At 40.9% G+C, this 20279-nt stretch overlaps 1 protein-coding gene across 1 annotated transcript; it reads right to left on the reverse strand.

Moving 5' to 3' along the window:
• Nucleotides 1-285: 285 nt before the first annotated feature.
• Nucleotides 286-19887, reverse strand: LOC123413408 (elongation factor G, mitochondrial). The gene is made up of 20 exons (XM_045106342.1): nt 19312-19887; nt 17314-17535; nt 16474-16595; nt 16239-16389; nt 15018-15089; nt 12859-12954; nt 12503-12591; nt 12320-12386; nt 11591-11629; nt 11405-11465; nt 11075-11184; nt 10916-10990; nt 10770-10838; nt 7862-7983; nt 4142-4267; nt 3935-4055; nt 3744-3844; nt 3344-3404; nt 2839-2892; nt 286-631 (listed from the first exon to the last, which is right to left on the reverse strand). The coding sequence occupies exons 1-20, from the start codon at nt 19723-19725 to the stop codon at nt 527-529; spliced, it is 2277 nt and encodes a 758-aa protein (XP_044962277.1). The 5' UTR covers nt 19726-19887; the 3' UTR covers nt 286-526.
• Nucleotides 19888-20279: the final 392 nt, after the last annotated feature.

A 20279-nucleotide genomic window follows, 5' to 3' on the forward strand; every position in this document is an offset into this window, starting at 1 on the left:
TTGCAGTTTGTAACAGTTTCAGTTTGCTGCCTTGAACCAAAGCTTTCTTTTGAACCTTGCACCTGGGCCTAATTTGATCAGGCCTCTTTCTATGAATGGAGCTGGTGAGCACTCTGTTATCCTAAAAATAACCCATAGTATCATGAACAGATGGAGCTAACGACAGGCTCAGTGCACAACCTTACAATATCTTTAGCTTGTCTAAAATTTCTACAGAAGTTCGGCATGAGAAATCAATCTTTATTATCAGTCCATATATTCAGAAAAGAAGTGTTGAGTAAATACTTTCAAGGACGCTATAGCTTTACTGTTTCTCCATAATAAGCATGGCCTACAATATTCATGTTTGTTCGTACCGAAGGGTTTCCAGATTATTACAAAACACCTATTCTTGTGCTGACTACCACATGTAATTCTACAAATATCGCCTATTAGTGATGTCCTAGCTCATCATTTGAGGGGCAGTGAAAACAAGGTTAACGAATATAATGGAATCAAAATTTGTTTCCTCTGTGCTCCAGAAGAATCAGTCTGTGCTCTTAGTGGCCTTATGTGCATTCACAAGCTGCATCTGTACGTCCTGCGAGACAGTATTATGCTCCATATACTCCATTGTAAACTCACCTTTTCCCTGCGGTACATGAACCATGGAATTAATTAGGAACACCACCATACTAGTTTATTTTCTATTATTTTGCCAAACCTTTTCCTTTTAATGCCAAACCAAAGACTTGAAAGATAGTGTCATGGGTCTTTAAAACAGGAGGGTATTCAATGACTCTATGAAACAGGAGGGTATTTAATGACTGTATGAAACTGCATTGTAGTACTACCTCCGTCACAGTCACAGTTTAGAAGGCACGCACGTGTACCTAGGTCGTCAATTTGACTTATATAAAATCTATTGTTTAATACTCCCTCCGTTCCTAAATATAAGTCATTTTAGAGGTTCCACTAGGGGACTACATACGGATGTATATAGACATATTTTAGATTGTAGATTCACTCATTTTACTCCATATGTAGACTCCTAGTGAAATATCTTAAAAGACTTATATTTAGGAACGGAGGGAGTATAAAAATTATATCATTAAAAAAATAAAACATCTAAAGTTTTTAATGATATATTTTTTGTAATATATGATTATCATTAAGTTGGTCAAATTGACGACCTAGGTACACGTGCCAGACTTATAAACTGAGATGGAGGGAGTACCATGAAAGGTTGAATAAACAGGCTTCTAATTTTTTTATAGCATTATGGCACCTTCACCATGACACTAATATAATACCTACCTAAATGACATTCACAGAACCACCAGGACCAAACAGTTCTCACAGCTCACTGGTGGGGCCTCAGACTTGTTCTATAGCAATATTGTTGTACATTAAGCTATGCTACTAAGGTAAGTAAACAAATGCATAATGTTCTCTCTGAGAACATGTGCTATAAATGACTTCCCAATATAAACTATTCGATAGTTGAGCACCTTAAGCAGCCAAAGTAGAGAATCCAAATAGAAATAGTTTGTGCCAGAAAAATTATTGTGCACAAAAGAGATATTGTGAAAGAACACAGTGAAATCTTATCTATTCAAACCCAGACTGCCCTTGAACCAGAGCAAACAAGGATGAACCAGACACAAGCACGTTGTGTGGAATGGCACATACAAACTATAAGATCTTGATATAAATACTGTATATATAACGAAAAATATTAAAAGTACAACCATGGCCGATGACCCAAGTACAACCAGTGACCCAGTGTACCGTGACCTCAGACGGCTGGCCAGGTTGATGACCAGGCAATGACTGATAAGCGATAGCATTGGTTCTATTTTGAGGTAGATTTCCAATATTTTCATTCCAGCATAACAAAATACTGATAAAACATAAATAAAATGTACAGTGATGTCTATCTCCAACGACTGAGGGCACTGATGTATTTTCGTGATGTGGATGTAAAAAAGTGCATGCAGAATGCAAAGAAATTGGAAGGACGTATCAGAAAAAAAGGGTCAGCTTGGGTGTTATGATGTATCCTACTGGGATTGGCTATCATATAAAGTGAACACAAAATTGGAACCGAGAAAAAAGATAAGTTCATTGAGAGATGTATCCATGTTCACTTGTTGCAAATAAATAAGGAATTTTATACAAACAGAAAATAATAATTTGTACTTCCTTTGGTTTTGAAATTACTGTATTAATTTGGTTCTTCAACTGCCACATAGGTCCACAACACCCTGCGATCACAAGTGATTGAACTGTGGGAAGTGGAACTCTCGACTATGAAACACGGAGGCATCAATTGTCTTCTATACCTCTTGCAACCAAGACTGAATTTGATGTCAGGTTTGGACATGTGTGCTACATCACATCTAGGACATCACTTAGTTTTCTCAAATAAAAATTATACTTTCACCATATATTTTTGTATAAGGTGTTAAGAGATAATCCCTCTGTAAACTAATATAAGACTTTCCATGTATAGGATGTCCTATTCCCCATTGATACTGGCCCTTAGCCTCCAGGAAATACAAGTTCTTATTTCCTCACATATGGCACGTATCACCAATGTGTGTAGCAGAATTTCACTACTTATATACTCCCTCCGTCCCATAATATCAGAACGTTTTTGACACTAGTGTAGATCATAATATTAGTGAAGAATGTGCCAAGTGAACAATAAGGATAGAGAACATCTTGAACGATCACTACTTTGCAAAAAATGCGCCGGGTGAAAAATAAGGATAAAAAGCATATGAGCGACCATGATAGTTGCCAAAACAAATGCTCAGGAAAGAACATCAGGACTCGTGAAGAACAAAACATTACCTGTGTCATTGAACGAAGCGCTGTCGAATATCCAAACATATTGTTTAGTGGAACCTGAAAGAGAGCAGGACGAGAGGCTAAGTACAATAACAATGCACAAGGTAATTGGCCTTAACATGGACATCTACATTATGAATTTCACAATATACCTGTTCCTCTTATATAGTCTACTGATCTGACACGTTCATTATGTGAAAATGTTGTCCTAGCTGTTGTTCGTGTAGATTAGTGGAACCTCCCACCCGTAACCCGTCACCGACTACCCATTAGAAAACTTATATTTATTGTTACGAGGGTAATACTGCAATTGATTTCGTAATGCTTCAGTTGTTCTCTTAGACACATATCGCTACAAACTACAGAAAAGCCAAAGCTACCAACATCGATTACTACAATCATTCATGACCAATACAACTATCAAATCTGGCAGTTTATCACAAGACAATACTGTAGTATTATCCGTGCTACATGAGGCAAGAAACCGAAAGGAACAAGGATTACGTACATGGCATACTACAACTGTGTCATCGCCTTCCTGGTCATTTCCAACAATAATACCTTTTCTCCTGTTTACCACACAAAACAAAAGAAATATACTTAGTATGGTTTGAAGGATTGAACTGATGAGTATACAAAAAAAAATCCATAGCACCCATGGAAGTCAGTTTGCCAAAAAATCACAAGGTGTCAATATGTTCTGATCCCAGAACCAATTTATCACTACCATGGCCTATGGTACTCCAGAAAATTGTGCCTTTTCAGGTGTTAAGGAGGCAATTATCCTTTTAAAGTGAATTGCATGCAAGTATCTGCATTTCTTGAATAGAAAAGGAAAATTTAGATGAATCATCCGCTAACCATACATCTCAGTACAAGCATAGCTTGTTGGCATTAAAAAAACTCACTTGTTTATGTCACCAGTTACTGTGCCCTGGAACTCTGTTGGAAATTTTAGTTCCACCTTCATCACAGGCTCTAATATAACAGGTTTAGCAGCAGTATAACACTGGAAAAAAAGAACAAATTTATGAATAACGCTTGCATTCGCATTGTAGCAGTGCAACAATCGCTAGAAATGACAAGCAACTAGGCTCACCTGTCTAAAAGCATAGATAGCAGCTAGCTTAAACGCAAGCTCACTGGAATCGACTTGATGTGAAGCCCCATCAGTCAGTGTAATCCTAATATTCTCGACAGGATGCCCTATTAATGAACCCCTGCAGTAGCCAGCATGCAAACAAAAATTAAAACTCCACAAACAAAATGTGGAATAGCTAAACTAGTGTGGAAGAGATGGACTCACGAATTGCAAGCCTCCTTGAAACCCTTCTCAATCGCTGGTATGAAGTTGGACGGAATTGCTTGTCCAATAATCATGTTCTCAAATTCGAATTTACCTTCAGCATCTGCTGGAAGAGGCTCAATGTACCTGCATATTCCTGCTTCTTATCATGAAGCTCCAAATGAAAAATCCTAAATATTTATTCGCATAACCAAACTAAGCCACTAAGGTAAGGTAAACTGGGAGCGCCACTTTTCTAGTTAAATTTGGCAGGTCTTAACTCCACTTTGGTGCACAGGTATATTCATGCTCTTAGCACATTTACAAGCTGTTGAAAAGTAGAAGATCAGGAAAGGGCCAACTGTCCAATCATCATTGAGTTTCCTCTCGCATGAAGTCCACTAAAACAAAACAGCAGCAAAGACCAGGAGAGGTAAGGAAATGGCATCACGGTGGTTGTGGAAACAAAACAGCAGCGGCAGCGATGAGTGCTACTGTGCTAGGGACAGTCAATGATAGAGCGCTAGGCAATACGAATCAGCAATCAGGAGCAAGTGATGAATAGCAACTAAGGTTTCAAATAAAATACTTTGTAACTCTCCCCAATCATTACCTTATTTTCCTTATCAGTAAATACTTTTCCCAATATATCAAGGTGATGGGCCTCTACAAGGAGGTGCAGAAGCAGATGGATAAGATTATTTGGGGTTCCTTTGGACAGGCAGAACAGCCGCATGCGGCGATCACAGCCACGTCAACTGGAACAAGGCTTGTCGTACAATGACGTCTGAGGCCTCGGCATCCATGAGCTGTCCAAGACCACGATCGGTCTGAGGGTGTGTTGGATTTCAAGGATAGTACTGACCCTTTCCACCGCTGGTGAGAGCTTGACATTCGATTCTCAAAAGATGATGGTACACGTTTTGCTGCATCGACCAAAGTGGTGATTGGCGACAGGACAACCACACTTTCTTGGGAAACATCGATGGCTAGGCGGTCAAGCGGTCATCGAGAACACACCCGAACACTACAGTCTTGTTCCTAGGCGGACCACGAAGAGGCAGACCATGCTGGAGGTGCTGCAGGACAGGCCTTGGATCACTGATATCAAAGGGAAATACCTTCCCTTATGAGCTCCAAAAGTTGGGTAACTAAAGTGATCCTACTCAATCTCAACACCAGATCAGAGAAGAAATATTAGATTGACAGCACACTCATGACACCCATATCAGTGAACTGTGTGCGCTGTTGCCACAAAAATAGACAACAGAAACATTACGGGCTCACTTCAACTGTTGTAATACACATCATTCAGGAGATAAAGAAAAGTACATGTGGTCACAGGAGCGTAATCCAAAACTTACAGACAGAAGTCCAACATAATATCAACAAGGAGAATTCAGTTCATAGGTAAAATGTACATGAGTGTGCTACAAAACTAGAGGATCTGGCTTCTATTTATAGGCATGAAGTGGCCTTAACAACAAATCATAAACATCTTTTAATGGAACCTATACTCCTAGACTAGAAGCCATGATATTGAGTGTGGCGATTTGGCGAACGGGCGTGCGTGCTCACGCTATGTGGCGTGTAGGTACAGGTGGAGCAGTGCGGCGCCAGTCAGGGTTGTATACAACAGAAGTCCAGTGGGCTAGATGTGGGAACGACGACTCCATGGCCGTGATTATAGCGGGGGCTACGTGTACCGGCGGTACATGATGGGGCTTGCACGCCGTGCCGCTGCCGACTCTAAACGGGTATACGCGTATGTGATGATTGGAATCTACGGGGTCCGAAAGGCAAACTTGGATGTGTCCACCGAGGGAGAGTTTTTCAGGGTGCCTACCGAGGCAGAGTTGCTATGAGGACACGGTCATGGAGCTTGCTTTTGAGTTCTTATCAGATCCGAGTGACCCTGCTATGAGCTTGCTCCTCTGATTTTCCATGTGCCCGGCAATGTGGTCATGTGGGTTGCTGTCACAGGTTCCCCGTGCCGTCGGCGAGAGAGGAAACCAGGAACCTGGCGTTGTGCGCCACCATGGTTCGGGGTTTTGGCGGCGGCGAGTAGCTCTTGCGGAGAAGTTCGCCCTGGCGTTGTGTCACACGTCCTAGGTCGACAGCGGCAGCGCGATAGTTGACGACTCTGGCCACTCGATGGGGAAAGACGACCCACAGACACCAGGATGGACTCTAGAGGTCAGCTCTCCATCGGCAATGCATATGTTGATCTATATATGTGCAGGGGTGTTCCCAATCTGACCTTGTAGTACATAAGAGAGGACATGATTTTCAGTGCTTTTAATGCAGAGTTTCTTTCTGTTTGATGCAGAGTTCGCTTTTGGGAGAGAGGACTGAATTTCTTGTGTTGTGTTTTCTGTTTCTGTAGAGCCTGTTTGTGTGCGTAACTTGATGGACCATGTTATTCGATGTACAGATGAGTGTCGTGCATTTACCCCGCTGGCTGCTACAAGGGAAGGGTTGGGTCTGGAGGACCGGCTTGAGACTAATCTGGTACCTCTGCAATATGTTGCTGAGGTAGCTTGTGATGGTATGTCCGGGGCCCGGGGGCAGTGATGCCGAAGGCAGTGCCAACGGTAATCTGGCTGGCCTATCTGCACCATTACAGTAACGAAAGGTTGGGACCAACTAGTAGCGATGACAGGGCATTCAAAAACTAAAATGAAGAAAAACCTTTGTGAGGCAGCTGATGGTGGTACCAGCAAGCCCAATCGGTTCTGCACAATCTGCGAGCAGCCAGGGCGCAAGAGCACGACGTGCTTGGACAGGGGGGGCCACCAGAGGAACACTTGCAGCAATCCTAACGTATTGAGTAGGGTAATGATTTGTATCAAATTTTCGAATTTGTGTAACTATGGGATTGTGCTGGCTGAATAAACGTGTAACTTCAAGAAGCATAGTATGTCCAGTGGCATGTGTGGAAACAAGGTATACAAAATGATTTTGCAGACCGGCCAAACAACAAGTGCAACCCATGTCAAACTCGGCCGTGAGTACAAGATGCAACTCCCGTCACTAGATGGCCATCCAAACGACGTTACGGCACTAGGTTCTCCACCCGTTAGTACATTAAAAGCAACTCTGTCCCATAGCCTATGCTGTGTCAGATCTCAAAGATGTTGAACGGTGCACGATAACGTGACCAGGCGAGGACGAGCACCCCTCTGAATTTTCGCGATGATACTGTACTAATTAATGACTAAAGAGAACGTGTCATCACCAAACTGGCAAATTTAAAAGGCAAGGGTAAGTATTCTATAATGGTGGAAGCTTTCCTCACCAGTGAAAACATTATTATAGGGGGGTGTTCTTACATTCTCCATTTAGGTGAAGTATCTTCCATGACATTATATGAAGTGGCTGGATTACTACATTCATTGATATTTGCTGGACCTAGGTATCCAGGCTCCCTTGAGGCAACTTACAGTGCCAGGGCGCTGGCCTTAGGTATCCAGGCTCCCTTGAGGCAACTTACAGTGCCAGGACGCGGTTCCAACCTTGTTCTACTCCGGCAACACTTTCCACACTATCCAATACTGTCTTACAAGTGGGAATGGGGAGTAGGAATACATCCAGTAAAGATGCAGCTAAAACATGTAATAACAGCAGATGTCCCATATATATGCATCACAAAGTAATAACTTTCCTGAAGCGAACAAAATCGGATAAAAGAAAGTAATGGAAATTGATTTGCGGGTGATTATTTAATTTGAATGAACTCACCCACAAACTCGCCCATATTGACCTTGACCACCAGATTGCTTTTTGTGCAAGTAATCAAATTCAGCACGCTGGGTGATCGATTCCCGGAAGTTCACACGAGGTTTCCCAACTTTTGCATCAACCTACATAAGTTAAAAACATGTTACATCTATTCAATTTCAACAGATATAGGTGTACAGTGAGTCAGACATCGACATTCATCGTAGGAATATCATGCACTTAATGAAAATTGTCAACATAGAAGCATATCAAAAAAGCTCAATAGAGCAGGCACGTAGCAATATTTCCCAACTCTGAAATGTAGTTCTCAGTAGGACCACACTACATGAACATACGGGATGTCTGCTCTTGGCAGGTTATAACAAATACACCAGGACACGTCATCAATATGGCCCAGCCCAGTAGCAACACATATAAGCACCCAACCCTAATTCCTTTCAGGACTATGTTTCCAGTCCACCCATGACTCCAGACTGGACACTTCACAGACAGAGAGGAGATGCAACGGCAATGGGGTCTCTCATGAGGCCACAGTGGCACTTCGGCTATGGAGCGCCAACGGATACGGAACTGCCATCCTTCCTATCGTGTCCCTCAGACTTGCTTTCTCTTCATTTCTTTCATTTTTTATCGGAGTGGTAGTGGAGAGACGTATTAGACATATCTGCAGTTCCATCTTTCATACTTCTAGATCTAACTGTTAAGCTTCCCCTCCTGATCACGTTTTCCTTTTAGTACTTTGCAAATGGAAATACACCTAGAGGTGTGCAGAATGCAGCCACATTTGGCGTGGGTGTTTCTGAGCTTGCTAACCTCTCGTGATGAGCAAGATTTGGAAGAAGTGCTATCTAAAGGAGGTGATTTTCAGTCATCTTAACGAACAACCTAGGTTGCCGCTTTTTAATTTCCATAGCGCTGCCATGTACTTACGTGGTGTTAAGAAGAGGAACGGAAAACTTGGATGTCTATTCACTTGGAAAATAAAGTTTGTTTCAACTCTGATTGTAGAACTTCTAGTTCGTATATCCGTTTTGTTGAAGCATAACGTTTGAACTGTAACTGTTGTTGTACAGCCGCCTTGGCTCCTTGCTGCTGCCAACCTAGTGCCTTGCACTAGTTAGAACACTGCAGTTAAATGGATGGAATGTGTTTCCTAGAGGTGGAACAGTTTACCCATTACTACTCCCTCCGTTACAAAATATAGTGCATATAGATTTTGTCCAAGATAAACTATGTAAAGTTTGACCAAGCTTATGTAGACAGAAAATATCAACATATACATTACCAAACCAATATACAAATTTTGTCCAGGTACAATGTTTACAAATTTTATAGAACAAATATCAACATTTACAATACCTAATCAATATGGAACGGAGAGAGTAATACTTTGTTATTTCCTAAATGATATTTTATAATCAGTGTAGTTAAACAGAGAAAGTTTTGACCATCAGCATATACAAAATTATCTTGACCCATATTATCAGTTTAGTAAATATCAATATTTACTAATGAATGATATAGAAATTAATGATCAAAGTACCACCTCGAAGACTGTTGACCTAGAAGACAGAGTAGATGACATGTGTTCAAGGATAAGACAATATATGAGAATAAAACTAAACATAGACTAATATAACAGTATCTTGAGGCGTTAATTTAAGCAATATGGGAATGCAAAAATTAGGCTTGGTAGCTGTTTGCTGCCCATGCCCAAGCCAAGCCAAAACTGCAAATGAACTTTCCATGCTGTCAAGAATAAAACCGATCAAGTGTGTTGCTGTATTATGTTGTGGGCATCTGTACTTTCCCTGCTCCCTAGAGGCCAGAAATCAGATCAGGATTATGTGCGGCCCTATGGTGTTTTGGCATGAGTCACCAAGTGGAATGGTGGGTCCGACCCGTACTAAGGCCTCATTCTTATGCTTGGTACGTAGCTAGAACCGGAACCGACTCATTCCCACCAAGGGAATATTCGGCCCAGATCCATAACCGAGCCGTTCCTCCAAATCGATGGAACGACACGGAACGCTGCCTCGCCTTGCACTCACTTGTCGACTCTCCCTCTCTGGCACGAGACCCTATCTCCTCTCTATCGATCTGCGCCTCCGGCTGCTCCTCTCCCCAGTGACTAGACCTGATCTGCTAGGGACCAGGCCTGATCTGCTAGGGACCAGGCGGCGGCGACTTGACCTAACCTTCCGGGGGCTGCAACGGCCACCTCTCTCACGCGACCACTGCATCGCCGCCGGCTGCAAGAGCAGCAGCCACTGCTTCCAGCTTGTCGTCCCCTAGCAGATCACGTCTCCGCCAGTCGGATCGACAGGGGCTCTTCTGGAGCTCCTATCTCAAGGTCAGCAGCAAGAGCGTTGCTGTGTTTAATGTTGCCTAGCAAATATTGCATGGTTCCATCTATGAGCATTTTTTTCTCGATTGAAAAAAAAAATCAATGCAAGTATTCAAAGTAAAATAGAATGTGGCCTCTGTCTGTTTGAGCAAAACTATGCCATGTTTGGGCAAAACACTTCATATTTATTCATATTGTATATATGCACGTGAGAGGCAACCTCACCGTTTTTATACAAGAGGTGCTGAATTCATTCTGTTCCATTTCTCAAACTAAACACTGAAACGTAACCATTCCGTTCTACCAAATATCCCCAACCAAACACGGGAACGGAAGCGACCCATTCCAGTGGAATGGAATCATGACATGATATTCCACTTCGTTCCCAAACCAAACACACATTGAAACAAAGAAAAAATAAAGAGGCTGCAATAGCTGAACTAGCTCATAAAAGCAAACTAGACAAGGATTTACTCAACACTTCTAATGGTGCAGCTCATATAGCAAGCTTCAAGTCAAGCAGGGAGACCAAGTATATCCTTGAAACAATTGTTTGTGTACCTTGTACTCTCTCCTGATGCGTTCAACATAGATATCCAAATGCAACTCACCCATACCAGAAATGATTGTCTGCAAGTACAAAGTACGCTTTAGAAACTACACAATAATGATAGAATAAAGCAAACATGATAGATGGAAGAACAAACCTGTCCACTCTCTGGATCCAGACCTACACGGAAAGTAGGATCTTCTCTCTGGAATCGATTCAGTGCCTTTGAAAACTGAAATATTATAGTAATTAATTATTCAAGAAAGTTCAGATATCAAATATGACACATTAATCTTTAAAGCAACAGATGAGTTACTTGTCCTCCAGAATCTTTAGATATCGGGTTAACAGCCAAGGACATCACAGGTTCAGCGACATGCATTGATGTCATAGTATATTTGACCGACCCATCGGTAAATGTATCACCTGTTGATGCAAAAAGCTGGGAATCAGGCACTGAAGAAATCTAATAGATGGTACTCCCTCTGATCCATATTACTTGTGGCTCAAACGGATGTATCTAGACGTATTTCAGTGCTAGAAACATCTGTTTGAGCGACAAGTAATATGGATTGGAGGGAGTAGCATAACCTGGAAAAGTTACAGCACAGAAAAGATTTTGAATATTACGTTGCTAATAATTTACCTGACGCGCAATCAACACCAAACACAGCAACAATTTGGCCAGCATGTGCTTCTTGAATATCCTATATTGACCGCAAAGAATTAAGATACTAGCTAACAAATTGATTTTATCGTAAAGAATAGCCATCGATGTTGATCTGAACAGTTAATGTTTCAAGCGTTAACTTCAACATAACGTGCAACTTACCTCCATCTCATTGGAGTGCATCCTTACTAATCGTGGAACCTAGACACGGTGAACAGCACTTAGATCAGATAAGACAAACCTTCTGAAATTCTCATAACCAACAATTGAAAGTAAAGGCGATAAGTCAGACTGAAAGCATCTATTGCTCTCCTGATATGATTGCTATTTTCTATGAAAATTCAGGCCTAATTAGATGTTCTGTAATATTTAGCCTTTAATAGTTGGAACCAATGTGTAAAATCTTCAGACTTAGATTTGTAACCAGGCAAATGATGTGCAATTATGATATTTCATGTCAAAGCATCTACTTTAGTTTACCAACACAAATATGCAATATAACAACTACCATACTAAACATAATTACAAATAACGAATATGTTACATAAAGTCCAATTTTTCTTCTTCTGCTGTAGCATGGCAAGTATGTTCACCAGTGGTCACAGATTCACAACTGTAACAGCTCTATAGGATACACAGTCAAAAGTCAGGAGTGCTATAGTACACTATTTTGAATACTACTCTATTTAACCCTTTTTTTGTTTTTCTCTTCGATTAAAGTAAGTCCCTCTCATTTCTTCATAGATCAATCTATAGTAGTGTATGCCCCTCAAAGTAGAAAATATTGGCATTGTCAACTGTTAAAAGTGTGTGCTGAAAGAACAATATGACAATTTGGCAACTACAGCTTCAACGTCCTCACTGGGACTTGGTATTAAGTCTGGGTCTTACTTTGATCTTTTTTCCTGTATTCACATTCTGTATGAAGTCACCCTTCCGAATCACACCTTCATAGATTCTAGACAGGCAATAAGAAATAATTAGTTGAGAAGCGAAATAATAATACCCGTGTCCAATAAGAATAACAATGCATGATAATGCAACAAACTCAGTTTGTAGAAGATCCACAATCACCTTAGATATGTCAGCTGACCAAAACGACCTTCCTCAAGCTTAAAGGCTAATGCTACAAGTGGACCAGCTGGAGTTCCAGATAAGGAGACCTAACCATCAAACCAGGTGGCAATTCATTATGAAAGCTAATAAAAAGAAATAAGAGCTTCATCAACATAACAGGCAGATAAAGTACAAACGCTATTTACTCACAGAAAACTTCACGGCCTTTATCTACTTTACATATTTTCCATCTCTCCTCACTTCTGGCTTTGTAGGATGAGTGGTGGAAGATGGAAAGTGCAGTAAAGCGCATAAAGGAGAAACATGTGTTCCATATCTACTATATTAAATGTATTGGGGAGACCGTGTTCTACCTTCTCTTCTGACTTGTTTTGGTCAAGAGCAAAGTTCTCAACTTCCAGTGGGCAGGGTAGATAGTCAAGCACGCCATTAAGAAGAGGTTGAACACCCTATAAAACCAGTCAAAAAAATAAAAAATGTAAGCAATGAAACACCAACGACAAATTTGTTGTATTTCACACTTAGCAACCTAGCGTTAACAACAGTACAATACAGATGCCAACAGCAGGTTCTTACACAAGTACTAGCGCAAGAGTGCTCATAACTGTGAACAATCTTATCTACACCTAAACCACCAAAGTATGACAATCAGTACAATACACAATCTTAATGTGATCATTCTAGTGAATAGGCAATGCACCTCTATGTTTACATGCAATTTGGCTATATATTCTATAACTTTGCTGGCAAAGGGAGACAACAAACGCAAAGCAAAGGCTCAATTATGTTACTATCCTTATACACTTCTTTATAGTCAGGCTCTAATGACTTTCATGACGCGCATGCATGAGAGCAATGTTTAATCTACAGTACTCCAATGAGCCGGTATAAGGTAATTACAAATAGTAAAATGGATCTGACTATCAAGGTCCTAGCTCAAACGTCAGTATCCTTTTCATGTTCGTCGTTTGCTTGTAATCGCAATGCTGTGCTCCATTGAGTGCTTAAGGACGACCCCTGGAATTACAAGGCCCTAACAGCAGTTATACTCCAGGAAAGGTTACACGATGAGGATTGGTGGCTACAAGGATCTCCGAGATTCATACATGATAGACGACACCGTAAAAAAATTGACATAAAACAAATGCCCAATTTTGTAGCACTTAAAATAGCAGCAAGATTGTATGCCTTTGGTTGTTTGGAACAATGTCTCTTACTCTAGCAATACTGCTAACTGATTAAGTAATCAAATTGTTGTATCAACTCTTCTCTTTAATTGATCGTTTTATGCAGATCATTTTGTCAAATGTTATTCTTTAATCTCTTTCTTTAGTATTGGTCGAGCAGTACTTGGTTTCATCTAATTCGCTGCTGTTAATTTACCAGGGTTCAAGAATGAGCCCGGCACTAGGCAGGTGAATCAGGTGAGATGATCTTGCGCCAGCTGATTAGGTTGTACCTAGGCTACGCCTAGGAACTGCACTGCAGGGGAGCAAGGAAGAGCTTTGGGGCTTGAAGGCGAGGGAGGCACTTCAAGAAGAGGCCATAGAAGCGATGAGCCTGACATCAAGGCTGGAACGCAGAGGCATGGGGAATTTTGAGATCGAGAACAAGGTTGCCTCGGTGAAGATCGATAACAGACATGGCAGGTCCAGGTGATGGCACAGGGAAAACGGTGACTCGGATCAGGTCGACAAAGGGCCGCGTAAAAAAAACTAGCTTCCTAGCACATGTTCCAACAAGATTTCACTTTCCGAAACCAAAGTAACATTTCTTGGGCAATTAGTCTTAAATTGTAACCATTCTTGCATTGCAAATAGATGACATCCTCCTAGAAAGTGTGCGGTTGAACTTCTCTGGCTTCAACTCGTGCATATGGGAAAGAAGTTTAGAGTGAAGTGAAAATAGCATCAGTAGTTTTTCACAAAAAATATTTTGAAAGCATAGTGTTATTTTTAATCTTTTACTAGCATATTCATAATAGTATTAACAGTATAAGTTGCATGTTGGAAACTGTAGACCTTTGCCCTACGTCCATAACAGCGTCTATTAGCAAAGACAGAGACTATAAGTTTACTTCTTATATTATTAATACATACTCCCTCCGTCCCAAAATAAGTGTCTCAACTTTATACTAGCTCTAGTACAAAGTTGTACTAAGCTTGAGACATTTATTTTGGGACGGAGGGAGTATTCAATAAGGCTGTGTCCTTTTCAGTATTACTGACACATGAAACTGTAAATCTTCTTATAATAAAGATCTAAGTTCGTGGAGTTCCGTCCACCCTGTAAGTTACTAGGAATTGCCACAGTTGTTATCCATTCTATCAAGGGCATATATGGTTGATTCGATTAATGTATATTTTAAGATAAAAAGTTTATTTTACAAAAACTCAGGGACTATGGTGGGACAAGCTTTTAAACAACTAATAATCTATAACAAAAATAACTTCAAACATTTAACTAGTAAATGAAAAGAACCAGACAAAGGACGGAAAATGCAGCCATGGACCTTATTTTTGAATGCACTCCCCATGTAAACTGGTATAAACTTGCGCGCTACGGTTGCCCTTCTGATAGCAGCCTGGTCGAAAAGAAAAGAGAACACCAAAGACATGGAAATCAGTCGGGGGGAAATGGCGTTATCAATATTATGCTATTCCTAAAAGACAATATGATACAGTTCAAGAAATCAGGAAAGGTATTATTTGAAGTAGGTTTTGAACAATAATTCATGTAAATAGAAATATAGAATTGGAACTATCACAAGGTTAAAGTACATAACTTTACAGAATTTCAAACATGTGAGGACAGTAGACTCCATATATTAAACATTATACTTTATATGAAATTCCCAATACTTGTTAAAAAACATTGGTGGATTTTCGACTTCAGCATTGTCATTTCTATTAAAATCTGGTTATTACGAAAACCACCAGCAACAGACTGCGCGTTTCTTTTTCAACCAACAAAACCTACTGACACCGCATGCATTCAGTAATAAATCTTATAGCTTGAGACAATGTAAGTTAGCAGTACTAAACATGATCACCAGATAATCAGAATCATTTTCAAAATGACTTACCATTCATGCCACGCTCTAACAACCGGCTTAGGAAAAAATCCACTATCTAGCCATCACAATTCCTTTCATATGGCTTCTTAATTCTAAAATTAAGCACATTTTACCAGTGTTGAACTTTTCAAGAAATTCATTAAACCTTGGGACTATAAAACCAAGTACTTAAACCCAAAACTATTTTCATTTCCACCCTGAGTCAGCTTTGGAGCATGGTTTCACTGACAAATATCACCAAGTATTTAAACCCAAACACTTTTGCCTCCATGGTTTCACCGGCATGGACGCAATTTATGTGTGTACAATTTATATTACCAAATTTTGCTACAGTGGCATCCCAGGCATTTTTAGCAAATAAAAACATCCTCCAAGAAATAAAAGGAATTGAAGTCCTCAATAAGTAAATCATCTTCGTAGATTGCTAACTTGATATTGCAAAAATATTTGATCACACAAACTGCAATATTCAAGGGGGTAAAATCGTCCTGTTCCTTCAACATGATTGCTTTTTAGCAGCTACAGCTACATCCATTTCAAAAGATGTAGCTATAATCTGGAATGATTTTCAGATGGATTGTATGCTTATATAGTGATTTCATGAAATGATATACGCATATAGATACAAAAGAAATTAATAATGGACGTTGGATGAACCTTAAGCTCATTAGCTGTTATTGGCTCATCATTGAGAAAAGCTTCTGCAAGCTGGTCATCGACTTCTGAAACAACTTCAATAAGTTCACGTCGTTTGTCCATTACAAAATCTTGCATGTTGGATGGGACATCAGATGCAACAACCTCCTGTCTGCACATTACAAACGATGTGTCATCCGAGATTCCAGATACTAATAGCTCTCACAACTAAATGCTTGTAAGAACAGGGACACACCCACTTCCACCCTCGAACTTCAAAGCCTTCAACTCCACAAGATCCACAAGGCCCTCAAACTCCTCTTCCAATCCTATCGGCACTTGTACAGCTGCACTCTGGTGCCGTAGTTTGGCTCGTGCCTTCAGTAGAACACAAAAGCAAAACTCAGCTATAGAAACTGATAGCAACAACAGACAAGTGCAAGACACGTCACAGAACTATAAAAACTGAACATTATCAGAAAAAAAAATGGGAAGCCTGAAAGTGAACATGACAATGATGCTTTCGAGTAGTATCAAAATGCAGCAACTCTAGCATTAAGATGTAAGCCTGGTCCACATTGCAGATACTAAAAAAGAATACAAAGCCAGCCCTTGCACTTGTGAAGTCCCTGTTTTCCCCTTTTATTTTGAACCGCCTAACTCATACCTTGTACTTCCAAAAAGATAAAACATGAGCTTGTTTAGCCATGAAGGGCATTAAATATTCAAAATGAACACAGGACATCGGTGCATTTCAGATAGCACTTCATGCAAAGCAAAGTAGCAAATACTTGACAGCTATTCCAACAGAATTCAAATGCAATAGGAAGGGTATTTATTGTCTTGACCTTCCCTGTATTAAACACGATAAGGATAGTGATCTAGCAGTACGATACTACCATGGCATACAGAGGTGTGTCCTCACAGAAAATATACAACGTAAAGACATGGAACACAGACTTTTACCCACTCCCAGCAGGAGGGGGAAATCCAGCATGAAAGGAGAGAAGGGACATTTTGCATAAGCCTCTCACCCCTCATATATGATGAGAGAGCATCCGTGCATATAGACCATAGAAATCAGACTCATGCTCACCTGGTTGAGAACTCTCCAGGGATCAGCTCCCATGCGGTCCAACTTATTAATAAATGCAACCCTTGGAATTTCATATCTTTTCATTTGTCGATCAACAGTAATCGATTGACTTTGTACACCACCAACACTACATAGCACAAGTATAGCACCATCAAGAACACGAAGGGCTCTTTCAACCTCAACAGTGAAATCCACGTGACCTGGGGTATCAATGATATTAATCTGCAACAATAGAACCCAAGAACAGTGTAAGATGGGTCAAAACAAAAGCATTCAGACAGGACAATACAAGGGATAGTGATCAATGGTGGTATACATGACGACAAAAAAAATTGCTTCTGGGAGGCAGTTCTAAAGTTCTAGTGGTAGTAGGTATGTGCATGGTTTTGATGTATCTGCTTCAACCAATCATACTGACCCCAGCCCACAGATCCTAGTTTGAAGCCCAGTGGCAGGGGTAGATGTGTTTGGGGCAAAAAAAAAAAACAGCTTATAAAGAAAGCGGGTGGGAGTAGCATGAGTTGACTCGGGTAGCTCATTCAACTCACATCTTTAGTTGCCACTTGCCATGAAACTGATGCCTATCAAAACCACTCCTTCGATTCTTTTGAATGGCCTACTATCATGAAGCAATTATGTCTCCACTAATAATAGCTCGGGAGAATTCACATGTGGTACTCCACTTGAAAAAGAATAATGGCTATTTGGTATTAGCTGGCAACTCATCCATGTTCGGCAATTTACATCTCTATCATGTGGATATTTGCCATTTGCTCCGTTCCTCACCTGATCATGGTTTTGGTATAGTTAACGGGGCTACTTCATTTGTGGCATCAACAATGCTTACGTGTTTAAGAATGAAACCATCAATCACATTCTCCTTACATCTTTTTCTTTTGCAATTGTATGAATGACATCACATGGTATTCTTGATTGATAGTTTTTCCAATTTTCTTCTCACATTTCATATTGCCTGGACATGTTGTGGAGAAAGCAAAAGCCAACAGCCAACCTAGTTAAATTAGCCTTCATCTTTATATGCCTAACTCCTGAGAAGAAACAATAATTTGTAGGGAACACCGTGCTGGCACACAAATCTAGTCTGAAAATTGTTGACTAGACCACTTTAACATGATGCGGTACATGCATTCTAGAGACACCAAAGCTACGGGCAGCAATTCTAAAGATGAATGATCTGGTTCAGGATCTCGATGAAATATCGAAAATATTAGAAGGACAGAGTGAAAACACAAAATTGCAACTAATGAATAGTAATTACGGCAAGCATATATATTAGTGTGAAGCATAAATATTGGTCAGCTTGGTTTTAATATTTAAATTCCAGGTGAGAGGTTAATATTGCGAGTTCTTCAATACCACATGTTAGTTAACACTGATATATCCAGGAGAGAATAAGCTTTGCTACTCAGTTACCAAATAGTATCGTTGCATGGTTATACTTTCTAGAGCTCCGAGCTTGTAAGTTACTCCCTCCGTCCCATAATATAAGAGTGTTTTTGACACTGTCAAAAACGTGTCAAAAACGCTCTTATATTATGGGACGGAGGGAGTAGCATTTACCAACCGCATTTGGTGTATAACCTTACACACCAGCCAATTAAGCTTCTGAACCATATATGTTAGTGCTTAAAGGAAACAAAGTTACATATGCTATCTGTCTCGTACTGATTAACAAAAAATAGTTACAGTTAGTAGCCCCAATGTTGGAATGGCGTGAGGTAACAGCATTATTATTTCACAGTTGATTTGTCATATGATTGGACATTAACTCAAACCCCAATGCAAATTTCTTTTTTTTTCTTTTTTTCAAGAAAACGCAAAGTACCTTTGCCTTTCTTTGCATTGAAAAGGTGAGAGTTCAGTTACAAGGGTCCAAGGGCGCGCAGATTACATCATGATCAGTGCACATCCCATGTTTGTAGGATCACTGCCCTAAGGCCAGCTACAAAAATGAGCAAGAAGAGGAGAGAAATGGACCTGGTATCCGCTCCAGGTACAGTAGGTAGCTGCCGACTGGATGGTGATGCCCTTTTCGCGCTCGAGGTCCATGGAGTCCATCTTTGCGCCTACGCCGTCGCGGCCACGCACCTCGTGGATCTCGTGGATCCGGCCGGTGTAGTACAGGACCCGCTCCGTCAGCGTCGTCTTCCCTGAGTCGATGTGGGCGGAGATACCGATGTTCCGCATCCGATCCATGGACTCGCGCCACCGCGCCAACTCCTTGTCGTCTCCCCGCGCCCGCAGAGCCGACGCCGAGGACATCGCCCTGCGGGCCGACGCCGCTGCGGCCGCGGCCGCGGGCGAGGGGGCGTCAGCGAGGGGCTGGAGGAGGAGGGAGAAAGGGCGGAAGGAGGAGAGGAGGTGGGAGGCGGAACGCCGGGCCATGGCCATCGCCGCCTAGGAATTCTGGCGGCGGCGGCGTGGAGGTTTTTGGCCTGGTTGAACTAAAACCCTAGGGAGTTGGTGTGAACAACATGTATCGTAGAGGTCAGAATTCAGAAGTGCATCTGGGCATTGGGGAGGACTGACGGCGCAGGACAAAGCTACGTCCGCGAGACATGTATCTCTACTACCGAGTACCAGTTAAAATGCTCGTGCGTTGCCACAAGACAAAATATGAATATACTAGACATTAGTGATAGCTCCCACAAAGAACATGTCACACATTCAATTTACTCGCGCTAAATATCGGTGTCATTCTTCCCGTTTACCCTTTCCGCAACAACCAAGCATCCACTCCTTTCCAATCCCATCCCAACCTAAATGACGTATCATGACAAAAATACAAAAAATAATATAAATTAAGATCTTCGTTGTACTAAATCATTTAAAACCTGCAAGCAAAACAACAACAAGAAGTGCTAAAAATGAACCAAGCATTAAGATTCATAATTTTATCATACAATTTACATGATACATGAAATCAATGTTATAATTAAATTATA

The sequence above is a fragment of the Hordeum vulgare genome, chromosome 7H, assembly GCF_904849725.1.
Source record: "Hordeum vulgare subsp. vulgare chromosome 7H, MorexV3_pseudomolecules_assembly, whole genome shotgun sequence".
NCBI classification, from domain to species: Eukaryota; Viridiplantae; Streptophyta; class Magnoliopsida; order Poales; family Poaceae; genus Hordeum; species Hordeum vulgare.

Coding starts and splice junctions, on each gene's coding strand:
- LOC123413408 (XM_045106342.1), bottom strand. CDS start 19,725: ATGGCCATGGCCCGGCGTTCCGCCTCCCACCTCCTCTCCTCCTTCCGC. Junction 17,536..19,311: donor GTACCTGGAGCGGATACCAG/GTCCATTTCTCT, acceptor CTATTGTTGCAG/ATTAATATCATTGATACCCC. Junction 10,991..11,074: donor CTAAAGATTCTGGAGGACAA/GTAACTCATCTG, acceptor ATAATATTTCAG/TTTTCAAAGGCACTGAATCG.